Genomic DNA, 20399 nt, shown 5'->3' with positions numbered 1-20399 from the left:
GAGAGAATCTGGCTGAGAGAACTAGCTAGTCTAACACCAACCCCCAGAGAGAGAGAATCTGGCTGAGAGAACTAGCTAGTCTAACACCAACCCCAGAGAGAGAGAATATGGCTGATAGAACTAGCTAGTCTAACACCAACCCCAGAGAGAGAGAATCTGGCTGAGAGAACTAGCTAGTCTAACACCAACCCCAGAGAGAGAGAATATGGCTGAGAGAACTAGCTAGTCTAACACCAACCCCAGAGAGAGAGAATATGGCTGATAGAACTAGCTAGTCTAACACCAACCCCAGAGAGAGAGAATATGGCTGATAGAACTAGCTAGTCTAACACCACCCCCCAGAGAGCGAGAATCTGGCTGAGGGAACTAGCTAGTCTAACACCAACCCCAGAGAGAGAGAATCTGGCTGAGAGAACTAGCTAGTCTAACACCAACCCCAGTAGTCTAACACCAACCCCAGAGAGAGAGAATATGGCTGATAGAACTAGCTAGTCTAACACCAACCCCCAGAGAGAGAGAGAGAATCTGGCTGAGAGGGAAGGCTTGAGTGGAATAAAATAAATTAACTCAATTGCCGTCATGTAGAAATAATAAACTATTATTATGAGTCTGGATTATGTACCAGAGTTGTTTCAGGTGTTTTATGTGAGACTGTAGAGACTGATTTATTTCATTTGGGTGTTAAAACCCAAGTTTGACTCATTCATAGATCTGTTTAGTTGGGACTAACTCATGTCCTAATGTCCTCTTAAAGTTTTGTAGGATATTTTTATGAATTGTATTCCTCTTTGGTGCAACTTTTCAAATCGCTAATGGAGAATTGTTTGTGTTTAAATAAACTCAGGAAAAGTGTCAATACATCTGTTTTAATGTTCAGACATTAGTTGCCCTCCAATTTGTCTCTTCTGAAAGGAAAATTGTACTCTAAATACGTGAGATTTTACACGTTCAATATCATTGCCCTAAAATGCATATCGTTGTCATCAAGCCTGGAAATGTATGTACATGGATAAAGTAGCATACGATTAGCTCAGGTCCCGTGTGGCTTAGTTGGTAGAGTGTGATGCTTGTAAGGGTTGTGGGTTTGATTCCCGCTGGAATGAATAAATGATTAGCTTAGGTCTATCTGGATGCTTGAAAGACTGTAAACCTGGGGTAGTTGCAGAACAAATTAGACCTTACACATAAACACAATGTGTGTCTGTAGGAAACTGTATATGATTGTGTAAATGTAAAGGGTAACTGAATTGAAAAGTCCTCACCTGTGAGTTCTGTTTTTTGTTACTCAATAATACACATCTTATGATTGAATCAGTCGCATCTTACGATTGAATCAGTCGCATCTTACGATTGAATCAGTCGCATCTTATGATTGAATCAGTCGATTATTACGATTGAATCAGTCGCATCTTACGATTGAATCAGTCGCATCTTATGATTGAATCAGTCGATTATTACGATTGAATCAGTCGCATCTTACGATTGAATCAGTCGCATCTTATGATTGAATCAGTCGCATCTTATGATTGAATCAGTCGCATCTTATGATTGAATCAGTCGCATCTTATGATTGAATCAGTCGCATCTTACGATTGAATCAGTCGCATCTTATGATTGAATCAGTCGCATCTTATGATTGAATCAGCTGCATCTTATCATTGAATCAGTTCCCTGTATTTCTAACCTGATCTAACTTGTGTTCAGTGCATTATGTGTGTGTGTGTGTGTGTGTGTGTGTGTGTGTGTGTGTGTGTGTGTGTGTGTGTGGTGGGGGGGGGGGTGTTACTGTATCTCTGTATTTCTAACCCAACCTGTGTGTTCTGTAGGAGGTGAGTTCCCTGAAGACTTCTCCATCCTGACCACCCTCAGGCCCAAGGCCGGCCTCCAGTCCTTCCTGCTGTCTGTTTACAGTGAGCAGGGCGTGCAGCAGCTGGGGGTGGAGGTGGGACGCTCACCCGTCTTCCTGTATGAGGACCAGAGCGGCAAGCCCGCCCCTGAGGACTACCCCCTGTTCCGCTCTCTCAACCTGGCCGACGGAAAGTAAGTCAAGACTGACCTACCACTACTGCTGCTGGTTGGTCTCACAGAGAACAGAGAGAGAGACGGAGGGAGGGAGATCATCGCTGCTCACAGAGAACAGGGAAAGAGACGGAGGAAGGGAGACCATCACTGCTCACAGAGAACAGGGAGAGAAACAGAGGAAGGGAGACCATCACTGCTCACAGAGAACAGGGAGAGAGACGGAGGAAGGGAGACCATCACTGAGCACAGAGAACAGGGAGAGTGACGGAGGAAGGGAGACCATCACTGCTCACAGAGAACAGGGAGAGAAACAGAGGAAGGGAGACCATCACTGCTCACAGAGAACAGGGAGAGAGACGGAGGAAGGGAGACCATCACTGAGCACAGAGAACAGGGAGAGTGACGGAGGAAGGGAGACCATCACTGCTCACAGAGAACAGGGAGAGAGACGGAGGAAGGGAGACCATCGCTGCTCACAGAGAACAGGGAGAGTGACGGAGGAAGGGAGACCATCGCTGCTCACAGAGCACAGGGAGAGGGAGACAATTGCTGCTTACAGAGACCAGGGAGAGGGAGAGAGGGAGACCATTGCTGCTCACAGAGACCAGAGAGAGGTAGGGAGGGAGACCGTCGCTGCTTACAGACCAGAGAGAGGGAGACCATCGCTGCTTACAGAGACCAGAGAGAGGGAGACCATCGCTGCTTACAGAGACAAGGGAGAGGGAGACCATCACTGCTTACAGAGAACAGGGAGAGGGAGACCATCGCTGCTTACAGAGAACAGGGAGAGGGAGACCATCGCTGCTCACAGAGACCAGGGAGAGGGAGACCATCACTGCTTACAGAGAACAGGGAGAGGGAGGGAGACCATTGCTGCTTACAGAGACCAGGGAGAGGGAGGGAGACCATTGCTGCTTACAGAGACCAGGGAGAGAGAGGGAGACCATCGCTGCTCACAGAGACCAGAGAGAGGGAGACCATCGCTGCTCACAGAGACCAGAGAGAGGGAGACCATCGCTGCTCACAGAGACCAGAGAGAGGGAGACCATCGCTGCTTACAGAGAACAGGGAGAGGGAGACCATCGCTGCTTACAGAGACCAGGGAGAGGGAGGTAGACCATTGCTGCTTACAGAGACCAGGGAGAGGGAGACCATCGCTGCTTACAGAGACCAGAGAGAGGGAGACCATCGCTGCTTACAGAGACCAGAGAGAGGGAGACCATCGCTGCTTACAGAGAACAGGGAGAGGGAGACCATCGCTGCTTACAGAGACCAGGGAGAGGGAGAGATGGATACCATCGCTGCTTACAGAGACCAGGGAGAGGGAGACCATTGCTGCTTACAGAGACCAGGGAGAGAGAGACCATCGCTGCTTACAGAGACCAGGGAGAGGGAGAGAGGGATGTTGGGGAGGGAGGAAGGAGGAGGGCTGGATAAAGACTGAAAACAGAGCTTAGTTAGGTTTGTGTGTGTCTCTTCACCCAGACTATATTCATACTCAAACCCTGGTGCACCCACCCAACCCTCTCTAGAATATATACTATAGACATATCATGTGCAAGGAGCTCTCTGATTGCCTGGACAATCTATTTTGTGTACCTGTATGTGATTTTGTCTTTGTAGTCATCGTAGGTTCTATGTTATCTGATTTGACTACGTTTCAGTCATGCTCTGATTGATGTGACTGGTACCCCTATATAATGAATACAACCCTGGTGCGACAGACCTAATCATACTTACCATACTGCTGTGTCCTCTGTGTTCACTAAGACGCACTAAGAATTAGAAAACAACAGAAATCACCCTTCACCTCATCTCACCGCAGGTGTCCAAACACAGGATTAGGTCTGTCCCAGGGGTTATGATTAGGTCCTGAGCTGCAGCACAGGGGGATAGGAGAGGTGAGGGTTAGGGGGGTCCTGGGCTGCAGCACAGGGGGATAGGAGAGGTGAGGGTTAGGGGGGTCCTGGGCTGCAGCACAGGGGATAGGAGGGGTGAGTGTTAGGGGGGTCCTGGGCTGCAGCACAGGGGATAGGAGGGTTGAGGGTTAGAGGGGTCCTGGGCTGCAGCACGGGGGATAGGAGAGGTGAGGGTTAGGGGGGTCCTGGGCTGCAGCACGGGGGATAGGAGAGGTGAGGGTTAGGGGGGTCCTGGGCTGCAGCACGGGGGATAGGAGGGGTGAGGGTTAGGGTGGTCCTGGGCTGCAGCACAGGGGATAGGAGAGGTGAGGGTTAGGGGGGTCCTGGGCTGCAGCACGGGGGATAGGAGAGGTGAGGGTTAGGGGGGTCCTGGGCTGCAGCACAGGGGATAGGAGGGGTGAGGGTTAGGGGGGTCCTGGGCTGCAGCACGGGGGGATAGGAGAGGTGAGGGTTAGGGGGGTCCTGAGCTGCAGCACAGGGGGATAGGAGAGGTGAGGGTTAGGGGGGTCCTGGGCTGCAGCACGGGGGGATAGGAGAGGTGAGGGTTAGGGGGGTCCTGAGCTGCAGCACAGGGGGATAGGAGAGGTGAGGGTTAGGGGGGTCCTGGGCTGCAGCACGGGGGATAGGAGAGGTGAGGGTTAGGGGGGTCCTGGGCTGCAGCACGGGGGATAGGAGAGGTGAGGGTTAGGGGGGTCCTGGGCTGCAGCACGGGGGATAGGAGAGGTGAGGGTTAGGGGGGTCCTGGGCTGCAGCACGGGGATAGGAGAGGTGAGGGTTAGGGGGTCCTGGGCTGCAGCACGGGGGATAGGAGAGGTGAGGGTTAGGGGGGTCCTGGGCTGCAGCACGGGGGATAGGAGGGGTGAGGGTTAGGGGGGTCCTGGGTAGTAGCAGCAGTATGGGGGATTGAAGGGGTCAAAGACAGTGGATTAGTGGGGAGCAGCAGGGACTATCATGGGGAACCTGACCTCAGCCATGAGCCCTGTGCCTCTGTTTTCTTTAAAGAGGGGAACGTGGAGGAGGGATTGTGGGGGAAAGAGGAGAGGTACGTTAACTTTACAGTATTAACCTCCTGGATTACCTCATCCAATCAGATTCCTTACAGAGAGTCTCTTAGCTTCCGTCAGTGCCTGTCTGATTTTCCGCTCTGAGTTCAGAAACCCCAGAATTCTCCCTGGGAGCCGCGGCTTAGTGTACATGAGCCCGTGGCGAAACGCAGGAGAACAATCAAACGGAGGAGACGCTGAGAAAACGATCTGTCTTTTTTTCTTCTTCACAAAGCGTTTTATTCTGTCTCTCCGGGTTATTTAGGCAGACACATTTTGGGTTGTGTTTTTTTGTGACAGTTTGTTTTCCTGGGCTTGACGAGAAGCCTTAACCCGGTCAGCGGACATTTTGACCCAGGTAGATTTAAGTATGAGAAATTCCACTTCAAGTAAAATGTCATGTTATTAAGATACATCAAAGGGCCCTTATGAGAGGAAATAGGTGTTTTTGTGAGAGTTTTATACGTCTTCTTCTTATAAGATCTTACTGCTCTATCCAATTAAAGAAAGACCATGCTGCCATTCTAACACAGAGAAATAATACATACCATGCTGCCATTCTAGCAACACAGAGAAATAATACATACCATGCTGCCATTCTAGCAACACAGAGAAATAATACATACCATGCTGCCATTCTAGCAACACAGAGAAATAATACATACCATGCTGCCATTCTAACACAGAGAAATAATACATACCATGCTGCCATTCTAACACAGAGAAATAATACATACCATGCTGCCATTCTAGCAACACAGAGAAATAATACATACCATGCTGCCATTCTAGCAACACAGAGAAATAATACATACCATGCTGCCATTCTAACAAAGAGAAATAATACATACCATGCTGCCATTCTAACACAGAGAAATAATACATACCATGCTGCCATTCTAACAACAGAGAGAAATAATACATACCATGCTGCCATTCTAACAACACAGAGAAATAATACATACCATGCTGCCATTCTAGCAACACAGAGAAATAATACATACCATGCTGCCATTCTAACAACACAGAGAAATAATACATACCATGCTGCCATTCTAGCAACACAGAGAAATAATACATACCATGCTGCCATTCTAGCAACACAGAGAAATAATACATACCATGCTGCCATTCTAACACAGAGAAATAATACATACCATGCTGCCATTCTAACAACACAGAGAAATAATACATACCATGCTGCCATTCTAGCAACACAGATAAAGAGTACATACCGTGTTGCCATTCTTACACAGAGAAATAATACATACCATGCTGCCATTCTAACACAGAGAAATAATACATACCATGCTGCCATTCTAGCAACACAGATAAAGAGTACATACCGTGTTGCCATTCTTACACAGAGAAATAATACATACCACGCTGCCATTCTAGCAACACAGATAAAGAGTACATACCGTGTTGCCATTCTTACACAGAGAAATAATACATACCATGCTGCCATTCTAGCAACACAGATAAAGAGTACATACCGTGTTGCCATTCTAACACAGATAAATAATACATACCATGCTGCCATTCTAACACAGAGAAATAATACATACCATGCTGCCATTCTAACAACACAGAGAAATAATACATACCATGCTGCCATTCTAGCAACACAGAGAAATAATACATACCATGCTGCCATTCTAGCAACACAGATAAATAATACATACCATGCTGCCATTCTAACAACACAGAGAAATAATACATACCATGCTGCCATTCTAACAACACAGAGAAATAATACATACCATGCTGCCATTCTAGCAACACAGATAAAGAGTACATACCGTGTTGCCATTCTTACACAGAGAAATAATACATACCATGCTGCCATTCTAACACAGAGAAATAATACATACCATGCTGCCATTCTAACACAGAGAAATAATACATACCATGCTGCCATTCTAACACAGAGAAATAATACATACCATGCTGCCATTCTAGCAACACAGATAAAGAGTACATACCGTGTTGCCATTCTTACACAGTGTCACGTTCCTGACCTGTTTTCCTTTGTTTTGTATTTATTTTAGTTGGTCAGGGCGTGAGTTGGGTGGGTTGTCTATGGTTGATTTTCTATGTTGGGATTTTGTGTTCGGCCTGGTATGATTCTCAATCAGAGACAGCTGTTAATCGTTGTCCCTGATTGAGAATCATACTTAGGCAGCCAGGGTTTCACTTGTGTTTTGTGGGTGTTTGTTCCTGTGGAGGTTTTGTTGCCATACAGGACGGTTTCGGTTTTGTCACGTTGGTTGTTTTTTGTAATTTGAAGTGTTTTGTTGACTTTCATTAAAAGAATGAACACTAACCACTCTGCGTTTTGGTCCACACCTTCTGTCAGCGAGGACAGCCGTAACACACAGAGAAATAATACATACCATGCTGCCATTCTAGCAACACAGATAAAGAGTACATACCGTGTTGCCATTCTAACACAGATAAATAATACATACCATGCTGCCATTCTAACACAGAGAAATAATACATACCATGCTGCCATTCTAGCAACACAGATAGAGTACATACTGTGTTGCCATTCTTACACAGAGAAATAATACACACCATGCTGTCATTGTTAAACAGATACATAATACATACCATGCTGTCATTCTAACACTGTAAAGGTTTTCTTCCAGGGGTGAAGGAGAGGACCAAAATGCAGCGTAGCCAGTGCTCAACATGTTTAATTAAAGAACAAGTGAACACTACAAACAACTTACAAAATAACAAACGTGAAAACCGATACAGACCTATCTGGTGCAGAACACAAACACAGAGACAGGTAACAAACACCCACAAACTCCCAACACAAAACAAGCCTCCTATATATGAGTCTCAATCAGAGACAACGACTACCATCTGCCTCTGATTGAGAACCCACACTAGGCTGACATAGAAACAGACAAACTAGACACACAACATAGAATTCCCACCCAGCTCACGTCCTGACCAACTAAACACATACAAAACAAGAGAAAACAGGTCAGGAACGTGACAGAACCCCCCCCTCAAGGTGCGAACTCCGGGCGCACCCCTAAAAACTCAAGGGGAGGGTCTGGGTGGGCATCTGTCCGCGGTGGCGGCTCCGGCGGTGGACGAGGACACCACTCCACCATTGTCTTTGTCCCCCTCCTTAGCGTCCTTTGAGTGGCGACCCTCGCCCCCGACCATGGTCCAGGAACCTTCACTAAGGCCCCTCCTACATAGAGGAGACAGCTCAGGACAGAGAGGTAGCTCAGGACAGAGAGGTAGCTCAGGACAGAGAGGTAGCTCAGGACAGAGAGGTAGCTCAGGACAGAGAGGTAGCTCCGGACAGAGAGGTAGCTCCGGACAGAGGGATAGCTTAGGACAGAGGGACAACTCTGTACTAATGGCAGCTCCGGACTGGGTGGCAGCTCCGGACTGGGTGGCAGCTCCGGACTGGGTGGCAGCTCCGGACTGGGTGGCAGCTCCGGACTGGGTGGCAGCTCCGGACTGAGTGGCAGCTCCGGACTGAGTGGCAGCTCCGGACTGAGTGGCAGCTCATGACTGTAGGGCAGCTCATGACTGTAGGGCAGCTCATGACTGTAGGGCAGCTCATGACTGTAGGGCAGCTCATGACTGTAGGGCAGCTCATGACTGTAGGGCAGCTCATGACTGTAGGGCAGCTCCTGACTGGCTGGCGGCTCTGGCAGCTCCTGACTGGCTGGCGGCTCTGGCAGCTCCTGACTGGCTGGCGGCTCTGGCAGCTCCTGACTGGCTGGCGGCTCTGGCAGCTCCTGACTGGCTGGCGGCTCTGGCAGCTCCTGACTGGCTGGCGGCTCTGGCAGCTCCTGACTGGCTGGCGGCTCTGGCAGCTCCTGACTGGCTGGCGGCTCTGGCGGCTCCTGACTGGCTGGCGGCTCTGGCGGCTCCTGACTGGCTGGCGGCTCTGGCGGCTCCTGACTGGCTGGCGGCTCTGGCGGCTCCTGACTGGCTGGCGGCTGTGGCGGCTCCTGACTGGCTGGCGGCTCTGGCGGCTCCTGACTGGCTGGCGGCTCTGGCGGCTCCTGACTGGCTGGCGGCTCTGGCGGCTCCTGACTGGCTGGCGGCTCTGGCGGCTCCTGACTGACGGACGGCTCTAGCGGCTCCTGACTGACGGACGGCTCTAATGGCTCGGGACAGACGGGCGGCTCTAATGGCTCGTGGCAGACGGATGGCTCAGAAGGCGCTGGGCAGACGGATGGCTCAGAAGGCGCTGGGCAGACGGATGGCTCAGAAGGCGCTGGGCAGACCGATGGCTCAGAAGGCGCTGGGCAGACGGATGGCTCAGAAGGCGCTGGGCAGACGGATGGCTCAGAAGGCGCTGGGCAGACGGATGGCTCAGAAGGCGCTGGGCAGACGGATGGCTCAGAAGGCGCTGGGCAGACGGATGGCTCAGAAGGCGCTGGGCAGACGGATGGCTCAGACGGCGCTGGGCAGACAGATGGCTCAGACGGCGCTGGGCAGACAGATGGCTCAGACGGCGCTGGGCAGACAGATGGCTCAGACGGAGCTGGGCAGACAGATGGCTCAGACGGAGCTGGGCAGACAGGCAGTGCAGAAGGCTTTGGGCAGACGGACAGTTCAGACGCCGCTGGGCAGACGGGCAGTTCAGGCGCCGCTGGGCAGACGGCAGACTCTGGCCGGCTGAGACGCACTATAGGCCTGATGCGTGGTGCCGGAACAGGAGGTACCGGGCTGAGGGCACGCACCTCAGGGCGAGTGCGGGGAGGAGGAACAGTGTGTACAGGGCTCTGGAGACGCACAGGAGGCTTGGTGCGTGGTGCCGGAACTGGAGGCACTGGGCTGGGGCGGGAAGGTGGCGCCGGATATACCGGACCGTGAAGGAGGACACGTGCTCTTGAGCACCGAGCCTCCCCAACCTTACCAGGTTGAATGGTCCCCGTAGCCCTGCCAGTGCGGCGAGGTGGAATAGCCCGCACTGGGCTATGCAGGCGAACCGGGGACACCACCTGTAAGGCTGGTGCCATGTACGCCGGCCCGAGGAGACGTACTGGAGGCCAGATATGTTGGGCCGGCTTCATGACACCCGGCTCGATGCCCAACCTAGCCCTACCAGTGCGGCAAGGTGGAATAGCCCGCACTGGGCTAAGCACGCGTACTGGGGACACCGTGCGCTCCACCGCATAACACGGTGTCTGACCAGTACGACGCCCTCTCACTCCACGGTAAGCCCGGGGAGTTGGCTCAGGTATCCAACCCGGCTTCGCCACACTCCCCTTTAGCCTCCCCCCCAAGAAATTTTTGGGTGAGCCTCTCGGGCTTCCAGCCTCTCTTACGTGCTGCCTCCTCAATCCACCGCTCCTGGGCTGTGGCTGCCTCCTTCACCTCCCGAGAGCGGCGATTCTCTCCAACCCTTCCCCAGGGTCCTTTTCCGTCCATGATCTCCCAAGACCATTCCTCCTGTGTCCAGTAGTCCTGTGTACTGGGCCGCTGCTGCTCCCCGTTGCTACGCTGCTTGGTCCTGGTTTGGTGGGTGTTTCTGTAAAGGTTTTCTTCCAGGGGTGAAGGAGAGGACCAAAATGCAGCGTAGCCAGTGCTCAACATGTTTAATTAAAGAACAAGTGAACACTACAAACAACTTACAAAATAACAAACGTGAAAACCGATACAGACCTATCTGGTGCAGAACACAAACACAGAGACAGGTAACAAACACCCACAAACTCCCAACACAAAACAAGCCTCCTATATATGAGTCTCAATCAGAGACAACGACTACCATCTGCCTCTGATTGAGAACCCACACTAGGCTGACATAGAAACAGACAAACTAGACACACAACATAGAATTCCCACCCAGCTCACGTCCTGACCAACTAAACACATACAAAACAAGAGAAAACAGGTCAGGAACGTGACAAACACAGATAAATAATACATACCATGCTGTCATTCTTAAACAGATAAATAATACATACCATGCTGCCATTCTTAAAACAGATAAATAATACATACCATGCTGCCATTCTAACACAGAGAAATAATACATACCATGCTGCCATTCTTAAAACAGATAAATAATACATACCATGCTGTCATTCTTAAACAGATAAATAATACATACCATGCTGTCATTCTTACACAGAGAAATAATACATACCATGCTGCCATTCTAACACAGATAAATAATACATACCATGCTGCCATTCTAACACAGAGAAAGAATACATACCATGCTGCCATTCTAACACAGAGAAAGAATACATACCATGCTGCCATTCTAACACAGAGAAATAATACATACCATGCTGCCATTCTAACACAGAGAAATAATACCTACCATGCTGTCATTCTAACAACACAGAGAAATAATACATACCATGCTGCCATTCTAACACAGAGAAATAATACATACCATGCTGCCATTCTAACACAGAGAAATAATACATACCATGCTGCCATTCTAACAACACAGAGAAATAGTAGCCCCCACTAGCCTACTTTGTAGCAGTTCTGTGGGGTGCTTTGGTCCACTGTACAGTTTTGTGACCTGCTGTCTAAAAAGCAATGTTCTCTGAGTAGGATTTTAGTGTTTAAAGACCTGGAAGTCCAACACTAGACCTTAGCCAAATCCTCACTGACTAGACTGTAACTAATGCTGCCTACCCACCTTTGGTTTATACATTGTTTTATAGCGATACAGTTTACTGTACATGCGTACTTAAACAGTGGGAAAAGGAAAGTATTGCTCTAGTGTCATTCAGAGGAAAGGCATTTAAACATTTCCAAGGCACATGTGGAAGTAACCGTCAGATGTGCTAGTGCATTTTGTTTATAAGTATTACCCAAATGAAGAAAAAAAAAAAATAGAAAAACAAGAACAGTTAGTATCTTAACGGAATATTTATTCTGTAGCCAGTTTGTAATACACTGGAGGGATGCATAATGGCTGACAAACGCAAATGCTTGGGTTGCTATCATAATGAGAGATTTACAGGACGAGTATTGTCATCCGAGGGCAGCCATTTTGATCAGTATTACTGACTGTTGGTTCTTGAACACTGGTCACTTTAATAATGATTTTCACTCATCAATCTACACACAATACAATAATATAATGACAACGCAAAAACAGGTTTTTATACATTTTTACACTTAAAAATAAATTAAATTAAACTGTAATATCAAATATCATCCTCCTCAGGCTCTTCCTCCTCTCTCCTCCTCCTCCTCCCCTTCCTCCCCATTCTCCTCTCTCAGGCTCTTCCTCCTCTCTCCTCCTCCTCCTCCCCTCCCCCCCTTCTCCTTTCTCAGGCTCCTCCTCCTCTCTTCTCCACCGGATCCTCTTCCTCAGGACAGTGTTTTGACTGTGCGCCTCCTGCTCTCTCTTGCTCTTTCCTGACACACACTTTCCACAATGTTCAACACGTCTGTCACGCCGAGTAACCCAGAAGGAGGATTACGTTTGGAGTTTAATGAGTATAATCCAGTGTTAAACAGAGTGTGGAGGCCAGAATGTCCTGGCGGGGGCTCAGGAGGTGTTGGGTGCACGCGTGGCCACGTCGGGTAACCCTTTTGAGTTCGTCCCAAATGGCACCCTCTTCCCTATATAGTGCTATGGTCAATAGGGTGTAGGGTGCCTTTTGAGACACAAACAATGTTCTGTCTGTTTGTGGAGGTTTTTGTTAGTCTGGTTAAAAACAGCGGTCTGATCTGAATGTACAGTATCTAACCATGTATCTCCTGTGTTGCTCGTGTCCCCTCTAACAGGTGGCATCGTGTGGCCATCAGTGTGGAGAAGAAGACGGTCACCATCATCGTGGACTGTAAACAGAAGATCACCAAACCCCTCCTCAGGAGTGACCGTGCCTCCATCAACACCAAAGGCGTCACCGTGTTCGGAACCAGGATCCTTGACGAGAACGTCTTCCAGGTAAAGACATGATGTTGGATAGAAGGCCGGGCTGTACATTCTGCTTGGTTGCTGTAACATGGGGACGTTAACCTCGTTCCCAGGCTAGTTACGCATAGCGCATATAAGCCTTGAACACCAATGACTCAAATCTGCCGTGTGTGTGAGAAAAAGAGGTGTACAACTACACTGAACAAAAATAGAAACAAAACATTTAAAGTGTTGGTCCCATGTTTCATGAGCTGAAATAAAACACAGTTCCTGGAAGCTAAAAATGTCAGAGTTATTCAACTCACCAGACGTGTCACCGTGTATTCATACTCACCAGACGTGTCACCCATTGAGCATGTTTGGGATGCTCTGATTCAACGTGTACAGTACGACAGCGTGATCCAGTTCCCAGCAATATCCAGCAACTTCGTACAGCCATTGAAAAAGAGTGGGACAACATTCCACAGGCCACAATCAACAGCCTGATCAACTCTATGTGAAGGAGATGTGTTGCGGTGCATGAGGCAAATGGTGGTCACACCAGATAGTGACTGATTTTATGATCCACATCCTACCTTTTTTGGTAGGGTCACCACCCTGGATGCAGGGGACAGGTCACCACCCTGGTGTGGATACAGGGGACAGGTCACCACCCTGGATACAGGGGACAGGTCACCACCCTGGATACAGGGGACAGGTCACCACCCTGGTGTGGATGCAGGGGACAGGTCACCACCCTGGATGCAGGGGACAGGTCACCACCCTGGTGTGGATGCAGGGGACAGGTCACCACCCTGGATGCAGGGGACAGGTCACCACCCTGGTGTGGATACAGGGGACAGGTCACCACACTGGATGCAGGGGACAGGTCACCACCCTGGTGTGGATGCAGGGGACAAGTCACCACCCTGGATGCAGGGGACAGGTCACCACCCTGGTGTGGATGCAGGGGACTGAGGGTTGTTTTTGTGGGATGTGTGTTGCCTGTAAGAGAATGAGTTTGTGTTTGTTTACGTGGTGCTGGAGGGTGGGGAGTGATCTATCATCGTTCCCTGGCCCTGCTTGCCTTGCCTCGACTGCTGGGTCTCACCCTAACTTGACTGCTGCTGGGTCTTGTCCTAACCTGACTGTGGGCTGACTGCTGCAGGGTCTCATCCTAACCTGAACCAGTACCTGGACGTGAGGAGACAATGAATATGATGAGATCAAAAAAGGTCTAAATAAAAATGAAATCAATGATCTTTCGGGATACTGTACTGCTGCTGGATCAGCCGACCTGTGCGTGACAGTCATGAGTGATATTATCGGAGGTGCTGAATGTTGATTTGGCGCATGCGCACTTGGTCAAAAACAGTAGATCAATAGATCATTAGCAGAGCTGGATAATGGGACTTTGAATAGAAGGATTCTGGGCGTTAGAGGAGATCTGTTCATATTCATCGTCTCCTCAACAACCTACAGTTAAAATTTATTTTGGGGGGGGTTGTATCACAACATGCCTACCACTTTGAAGATGCTAAATATTTTTTTATTGTGAAACAAGCAAGAAATAAGACAAAAAAACATTAAACTTGAGCGTGCATAACTTTTCACCTCCCCCCCATTCTTCAAGGCGAAACTGCTCCAGCTCCTTCAAGTTGGATGGGTTCCACTGGTGTATAGCAGCCTTTAAGTCATACCACAGGTTCTCCATTGGATTGAGGTTTGAGCTATGACTAGGCCATTCCAAGACATTTAATAAATATTTTCCCCTTAAAACTCTTGAGTGGTGCTTTAGCAGTATGCTTAGGGTCATTGTCCTGCTGGAAGGTGAACCTCCGTCCCAGTCTCAAATCTCTGGAAGACTGAAACAGGTTTCCCTCAAGAATTTCCCAGTGTTTAGCGCCATCCATCATTCCTTCAATCAATTCTGACCAGTTTCCCAGTCCCTGCCAATGAAAAACATCCCTACAGCATGATGCTGCCACCACCCTGCTTCACTGTTGTGTTCTCGGGGTGATGAGAGGTGTTGGGTTTGCGCCAGACAAAGCATTTTCCTTCTTCCATATATTTGGGGAGTCGCCCACGTGCCTTTTGGCGAACACCAAATGTGTTTACTTATTTTGTTCTTTAAGAAGTGGCTTTTTTCTGGCCACTCTTCCATACAGCCCAGCTCGGTGCAGTGTACGGCTTAAAGTGGTCCGATGGACAGATACTCCAATCTCCGCTATGGAGCTTCGCAGCTCCTTCAGGGTTATCTTTGGTCTCTTTGTTGCCTTTCTGATTAATGCCCTCCTTGCCTGGTCTATGAGTTTTGGTGGGCGGCCCTCTCTTGGCAGGTTTGTTGTAGTGCCATATTGTTTCTGTTTTTTTATAATGGATTTATGGTGCTCCGTGGGATGTTCAAAACCAAATCAAATGTATTTATATAGCTCTTCTTACATCAGTTGATATATCAAAGTGCTGTACAGAAACCCAGCCTAAAACCCCAAACAGCAAGCAATGCAGGTTTCTGATCTTTTTTTATAACCCAACCCTGATCTGTGCTTCTCTACAACTTTGTCCCTGACCTGTTTGGAGAGCCCCTTTGTTTACTCGGTGCCCCTTGCTTAGTGGTGTTGCAGACTCTGGGGCCTTTCAGAACAGGTGTATATGTACTGAGGTCATGTGACAGATCATGTGACACTTAGATTGCACACAGGTGGACATTATTTAACAAGTTATGTGACTTCTGAAGGTAATTGGTTGCACCAGATCTTATTTAGGGGCTTCATAGCAAAGGAGGTGAATACATATGCACGCACCACTTTTTTTTATTTTTTTAAACAAGTAATTTTTAAAATTTCACTTCAGCAATTTGGACTATTTTGTGTATGTCCATCCTATGAAATCCAAATAAAAATCCATTTAAATTACAGGTTGTAATGCAACAAAATAGGATAAACGGCAAGGGGGATGAATACTTTTGCAAGGCACTGTAACCCTGACTGTGGGCTGACTGCTGCTGCTGCCATGTTATCACCCTGCGGGGTGTGGTGGGGAGGGAGCGTCAATGGTCAGGTTGTTTATAGCTTCAGTGGTGAGGTTGTTTGGAGCGGAGCGGCAGTGTGTCGGGGTGTTTGGAGCGAAGCGGCAGTGTGTCGAGGGGTTTGGAGCGGAGCGGCAGTGTGTCGGGGTGTTTGGAGCGAAGCGGCAGTGTGTCGGGGTGTTTGGAGCGGAGCGGCAGTGTGTCGGGGTGTTTGGAGCGAAGCGTCAGTGGGTCAGGGTGTTTGGAGCGGAGCGGCAGTGTGTCGGGGTGTTTGGAGCGAAGCGTCAGTGGGTCAGGGTGTTTGGAGCGGAGCGGCAGTGTGTCGGGGTGTTTGGAGCGAAGCGTCAGTGGGTCAGGGTGTTTGGAGCGGGGCGTTAGAAGTCAGGTTGTTTGGAGCGGGGCGTCAGGGGTCATGTTGTTTGGAGCGTCAGTGGGTCAGGGTGTTTGGAGCGGAGCGTTAGTGGGTCAGGGTGTTTGGAGCGGAGCGTTAGAAGTCAGGGTGTTTGTAGCAGAGCGTTAGAAGTCAGGTTGTTTGGAGCGGAGCGTCAGTGGGTCAGGGTGTTTGGAGCGGAGCGTCAGTGGGTCAGGGTGTTTGGAGCGGAGCGTTAGAAGTCAGGGTGTTTGGAGCGTTAGAAGTCAAGGTGTTTGGAGCGGAGTCAGTGGGTCAGGTGGGTCAGTGGGTCAGGGTGTTTGGAGCGGAGCGTTAGAAGTCAGGGTGTTTGGAGCGGGGTGTTAGAAGTCAGGTTGTTTGGAGCGGAGAGTTAGAAGTCAGGGTGTTTGGAGCGGGGTGTTAGAAGTCAGGTTGTTTGGAGCGGAGAGTTAGAAGTCAGGGTGTTTGGAGCGGAGCGTTAGAAGTCAGGGTGTTTGGAGCGGAGCGTTAGAAGTCAGGTTGTTTGAAGCAGAGCGTCAGTGGGTCAGGGTGTTTGGAGCGGAGCGTTAGAAGTCAGGGTGTTTGGAGCGGAGCGTTAGAAGTCATGTTGTTTGGAGCGGAGCGTTAGAAGTCAGGGTGTTTGGAGCGGGGCGTTAGAAGTCAGGTTGTTTGGAGCGTTAGAAGTCAGGGTGTTTGGAGCGGAGCGTTAGAAGTCATGTTGTTTGGAGATGTGGCGTCAGTGGGTCAGGGTGTTTGTAGCGGAGCGTTAGAAGTCAGGGTGTTTGTAGCGGAGCGTTAGTGGGTCAGGGTGTTTGGAGCGGAGCGTTAGAAGTCAGGGTGTTTGGAGCGGAGCGTTAGAAGTCAGGTTGTTTGGAGCGGAACGTTAGTTGGTCAGGATGTTTGGAGCGGAGCGTTAGAAGTCAGGGTGTTTGGAGCGGAGCGTTAGTGGGTCAGGGTGTTTGTAGCGGAGCGTTAGTGGGTCAGGTTGTTTGGAGCGGAGCGTTAGAAGTCAGGGTGTTTGGAGCGGAGCGTTAGAAGTCAGGTTGTTTGGAGCGGAGCGTTAGAAGTCAGGTTGTTTGGAGCGGAGCGTTAGAAGTCAGGTTGTTTGGAGCGGAGCGTCAGTGGGTCAGGGTGTTTGGAGCGGAGCGTTAGAAGTCAGGTTGTTTGGAGCGGAGCGTTAGAAGTCAGGTTGTTTGGAGCGGAGCGTTAGAAGTCAGGTTGTTTGGAGCGGGGCGTTAGTGGGTCAGGGTGTTTGGAGCGGAGCGTTAGAAGTCAGGTTGTTTGGAGCGGAGCGTTAGAAGTCAGGTTGTTTGGAGCGGAGCGTTAGAAGTCAGGTTGTTTGGAGCGGAGCGTTAGAAGTCAGGTTGTTTGGAGCGGAGTGTTAGAAGTCAGGTTGTTTGGAGCGGAGCGTTAGTGGGTCAGGGTGTTTGGAGCGGAGCGTTGGAAGTCAGGTTGTTTGGAGCGGAGCGTTAGAAGTCAGGTTGTTTGGAGCGGAGCGTTAGAAGTCATGTTGTTTGGAGCGGAGCGTTAGAAGTCAGGGTGTTTGGAGCGGAGCGTTAGAAGTCAGGTTGTTTGGAGCGGAGCGTCAGTGGGTCAGGGTGTTTGGAGCGGAGCGTTAGAAGTCAGGTTGTTTGGAGCGGAGCGTCAGTGGGTCAGGGTGTTTGGAGCGGAGTGTTAGAAGTCAGGGTGTTTGGAGCGGAGCGTTAGAAGTCAGGGTGTTTGGAGCGGAGCGTTAGAAGTCAGGGTGTTTGGAGCGGAGCGTCAGAAGTCAGATTGTTTGGAGATGTGGCGTCAGTGGGTCAGGGTGTTTGTAGCAGAGCGTTAGTGGGTCAGGTTGTTTGGAGGGGAACGTTAGTGGGTCAGGATGTTTGGAGCGGAGCGTTAGAAGTCAGGTTGTTTGGAGCGGAGCGTTAGTGGGTCAGGGTGTTTGTAGCGGAGCGTTAGTGGGTCAGCGTGTTTGGAGCGGAGCGTTAGAAGTCAGCGTGTTTGGAGCGGAGCGTTAGAAGTCAGGGTGTTTGGAGCGGAGCGTTAGTGGGTCAGGGTGTTTGGAGCGGAGCGTTAGAAGTCAGGTTGTTTGGAGCGGAGCGTTAGAAGTCAGGTTGTTTGGAGCGGAGCGTTAGAAGTCAGGTTGTTTGGAGCAGAGCGTTAGAAGTCAGGTTGTTTGGAGCGGAGCGTCAGTGGGTCAGGGTGTTTGGAGCGGAGCGTTAGAAGTCAGGTTGTTTGGAGCGGAGCGTCAGCGGGTCAGGGTGTTTGGAGCCGAGCGTTAGAAGTCAGGGTGTTTGGAGTGGAGCGTTAGAAGTCAGGTTGTTTGGAGCGGAGCGTTAGAAGTCAGGTTGTTTGGAGCGGTGCGTTAGTGGGTCAGGTTGTTTGGAGCGGAGCGTTAGAAGTCAGGTTGTTTGGAGCGGAGCGTTAGAAGTCAGGTTGTTTGGAGCAGAGCGTTAGAGATCAGGTTGTTTGGAGCGGAGCGTTAGAAATCAGGTTGTTTGGAGAGGAGCGTTAGAAGTCAGGTTGTTTGGAGCGGAGCGTTAGAAGTCATGTTGTTTGGAGATGTGGCGTCAGTGGGTCAGGGTGTTTGGAGCGGAGCGTTAGTGGGTCAGGGTGTTTGGAGCAGAGCGTTAGAAGTCAGGGTGTTTGGAGCAGAGCGTTAGTGGGTCAGGGTGTTTGGAGCGGAGCGTTAGAAGTCAGGGTGTTTGGAGCGGAGCGTTAGAAGTCAGGTTGTTTGGAGCGGAGCGTTAGAAGTCAGGTTGTTTGGAGCGGAGCGTTAGAAGTCAGGTTGTTTGGAGCGGAGCGTTAGAAGTCAGGTTGTTTGGAGCGGTGCGTTAGTGGGTCAGGGTGTTTGGAGCGGAGCGTTAGAAGTCAGGTTGTTTGGAGCGGAGCGTTAGAAGTCAGGTTGTTTGGAGCGGAGCGTTAGAGATCAGGTTGTTTGGAGCGGAGCGTTAGAAATCAGGTTGTTTGGAGAGGAGCGTTAGAAGTCAGGTTGTTTGGAGCGGAGCGTTAGAAGTCATGTTGTTTGGAGATGTGGCGTCAGTGGGTCAGGGTGTTTGGAGCGGAGCGTTAGTGGGTCAGGGTGTTTGGAGCAGAGCGTTAGAAGTCAGGTTGTTTGGAGCGGAGCGTCAGTGGGTCAGGGTGTTTGGAGCGGAGTGTTAGAAGTCAGGTTGTTTGGAGCAGAGCGTTAGAAGTCAGGTTGTTTGGAGCGGAGCGTCAGTGGGTCAGGGTGTTTGGAGCGGAGCGTTAGAAGTCAGGTTGTTTGGAGCGGAGCGTCAGCGGGTCAGGGTGTTTGGAGCCGAGCGTTAGAAGTCAGGGTGTTTGGAGTGGAGCGTTAGAAGTCAGGTTGTTTGGAGCGGAGCGTTAGAAGTCAGGTTGTTTGGAGCGGTGCGTTAGTGGGTCAGGGTGTTTGGAGCGGAGCGTTAGAAGTCAGGTTGTTTGGAGCGGAGCGTTAGAAGTTAGGTTGTTTGGAGCAGAGCGTTAGAGATCAGGTTGTTTGGAGCGGAGCGTTAGAAATCAGGTTGTTTGGAGAGGAGCGTTAGAAGTCAGGTTGTTTGGAGCGGAGCGTTAGAAGTCATGTTGTTTGGAGATGTGGCGTCAGTGGGTCAGGGTGTTTGGAGCGGAGCGTTAGTGGGTCAGGGTGTTTGGAGCAGAGCGTTAGAAGTCAGGGTGTTTGGAGCAGAGCGTTAGTGGGTCAGGGTGTTTGGAGCGGAGCGTTAGAAGTCAGGGTGTTTGGAGCGGAGCGTTAGAAGTCAGGTTGTTTGGAGCGGAGCGTTAGAAGTCAGGTTGTTTGGAGCGGAGCGTTAGAAGTCAGGTTGTTTGGAGCGGAGCGTTAGAAGTCAGGTTGTTTGGAGCGGTGCGTTAGTGGGTCAGGGTGTTTGGAGCGGAGCGTTAGAAGTCAGGTTGTTTGGAGCGGAGCGTTAGAAGTCAGGTTGTTTGGAGCGGAGCGTTAGAGATCAGGTTGTTTGGAGCGGAGCGTTAGAAATCAGGTTGTTTGGAGAGGAGCGTTAGAAGTCAGGTTGTTTGGAGCGGAGCGTTAGAAGTCATGTTGTTTGGAGATGTGGCGTCAGTGGGTCAGGGTGTTTGGAGCGGAGCGTTAGTGGGTCAGGGTGTTTGGAGCAGAGCGTTAGAAGTCAGGGTGTTTGGAGCAGAGCGTTAGTGGGTCAGG

The 20399-nt window shown here is 50.1% G+C and overlaps 1 protein-coding gene across 1 annotated transcript in view; it reads left to right on the top strand.

Annotated features, from left to right (window-relative positions):
• Positions 1 to 20399, top strand: part of LOC139531498 (collagen alpha-1(XI) chain-like) — a 239748-nt gene that overhangs the window by 26438 nt on the left and 192911 nt on the right. Inside the window, exons 3-4 of the mRNA XM_071327991.1 lie at positions 1827 to 2040; positions 12737 to 12899. Of these exons, the coding sequence (XP_071184092.1) occupies positions 1827 to 2040; positions 12737 to 12899 (377 nt within the window). The remainder of the gene's footprint in view (positions 1 to 1826; positions 2041 to 12736; positions 12900 to 20399) is intronic.

This window comes from Salvelinus alpinus, chromosome 10 (genome assembly GCF_045679555.1).
Source record: "Salvelinus alpinus chromosome 10, SLU_Salpinus.1, whole genome shotgun sequence".
NCBI classification, from domain to species: domain Eukaryota; kingdom Metazoa; phylum Chordata; class Actinopteri; order Salmoniformes; family Salmonidae; genus Salvelinus; species Salvelinus alpinus.
Note: the sequence above shows the minus strand (reverse complement) of the source record. Positions and strands in the feature narration are given on the sequence as shown.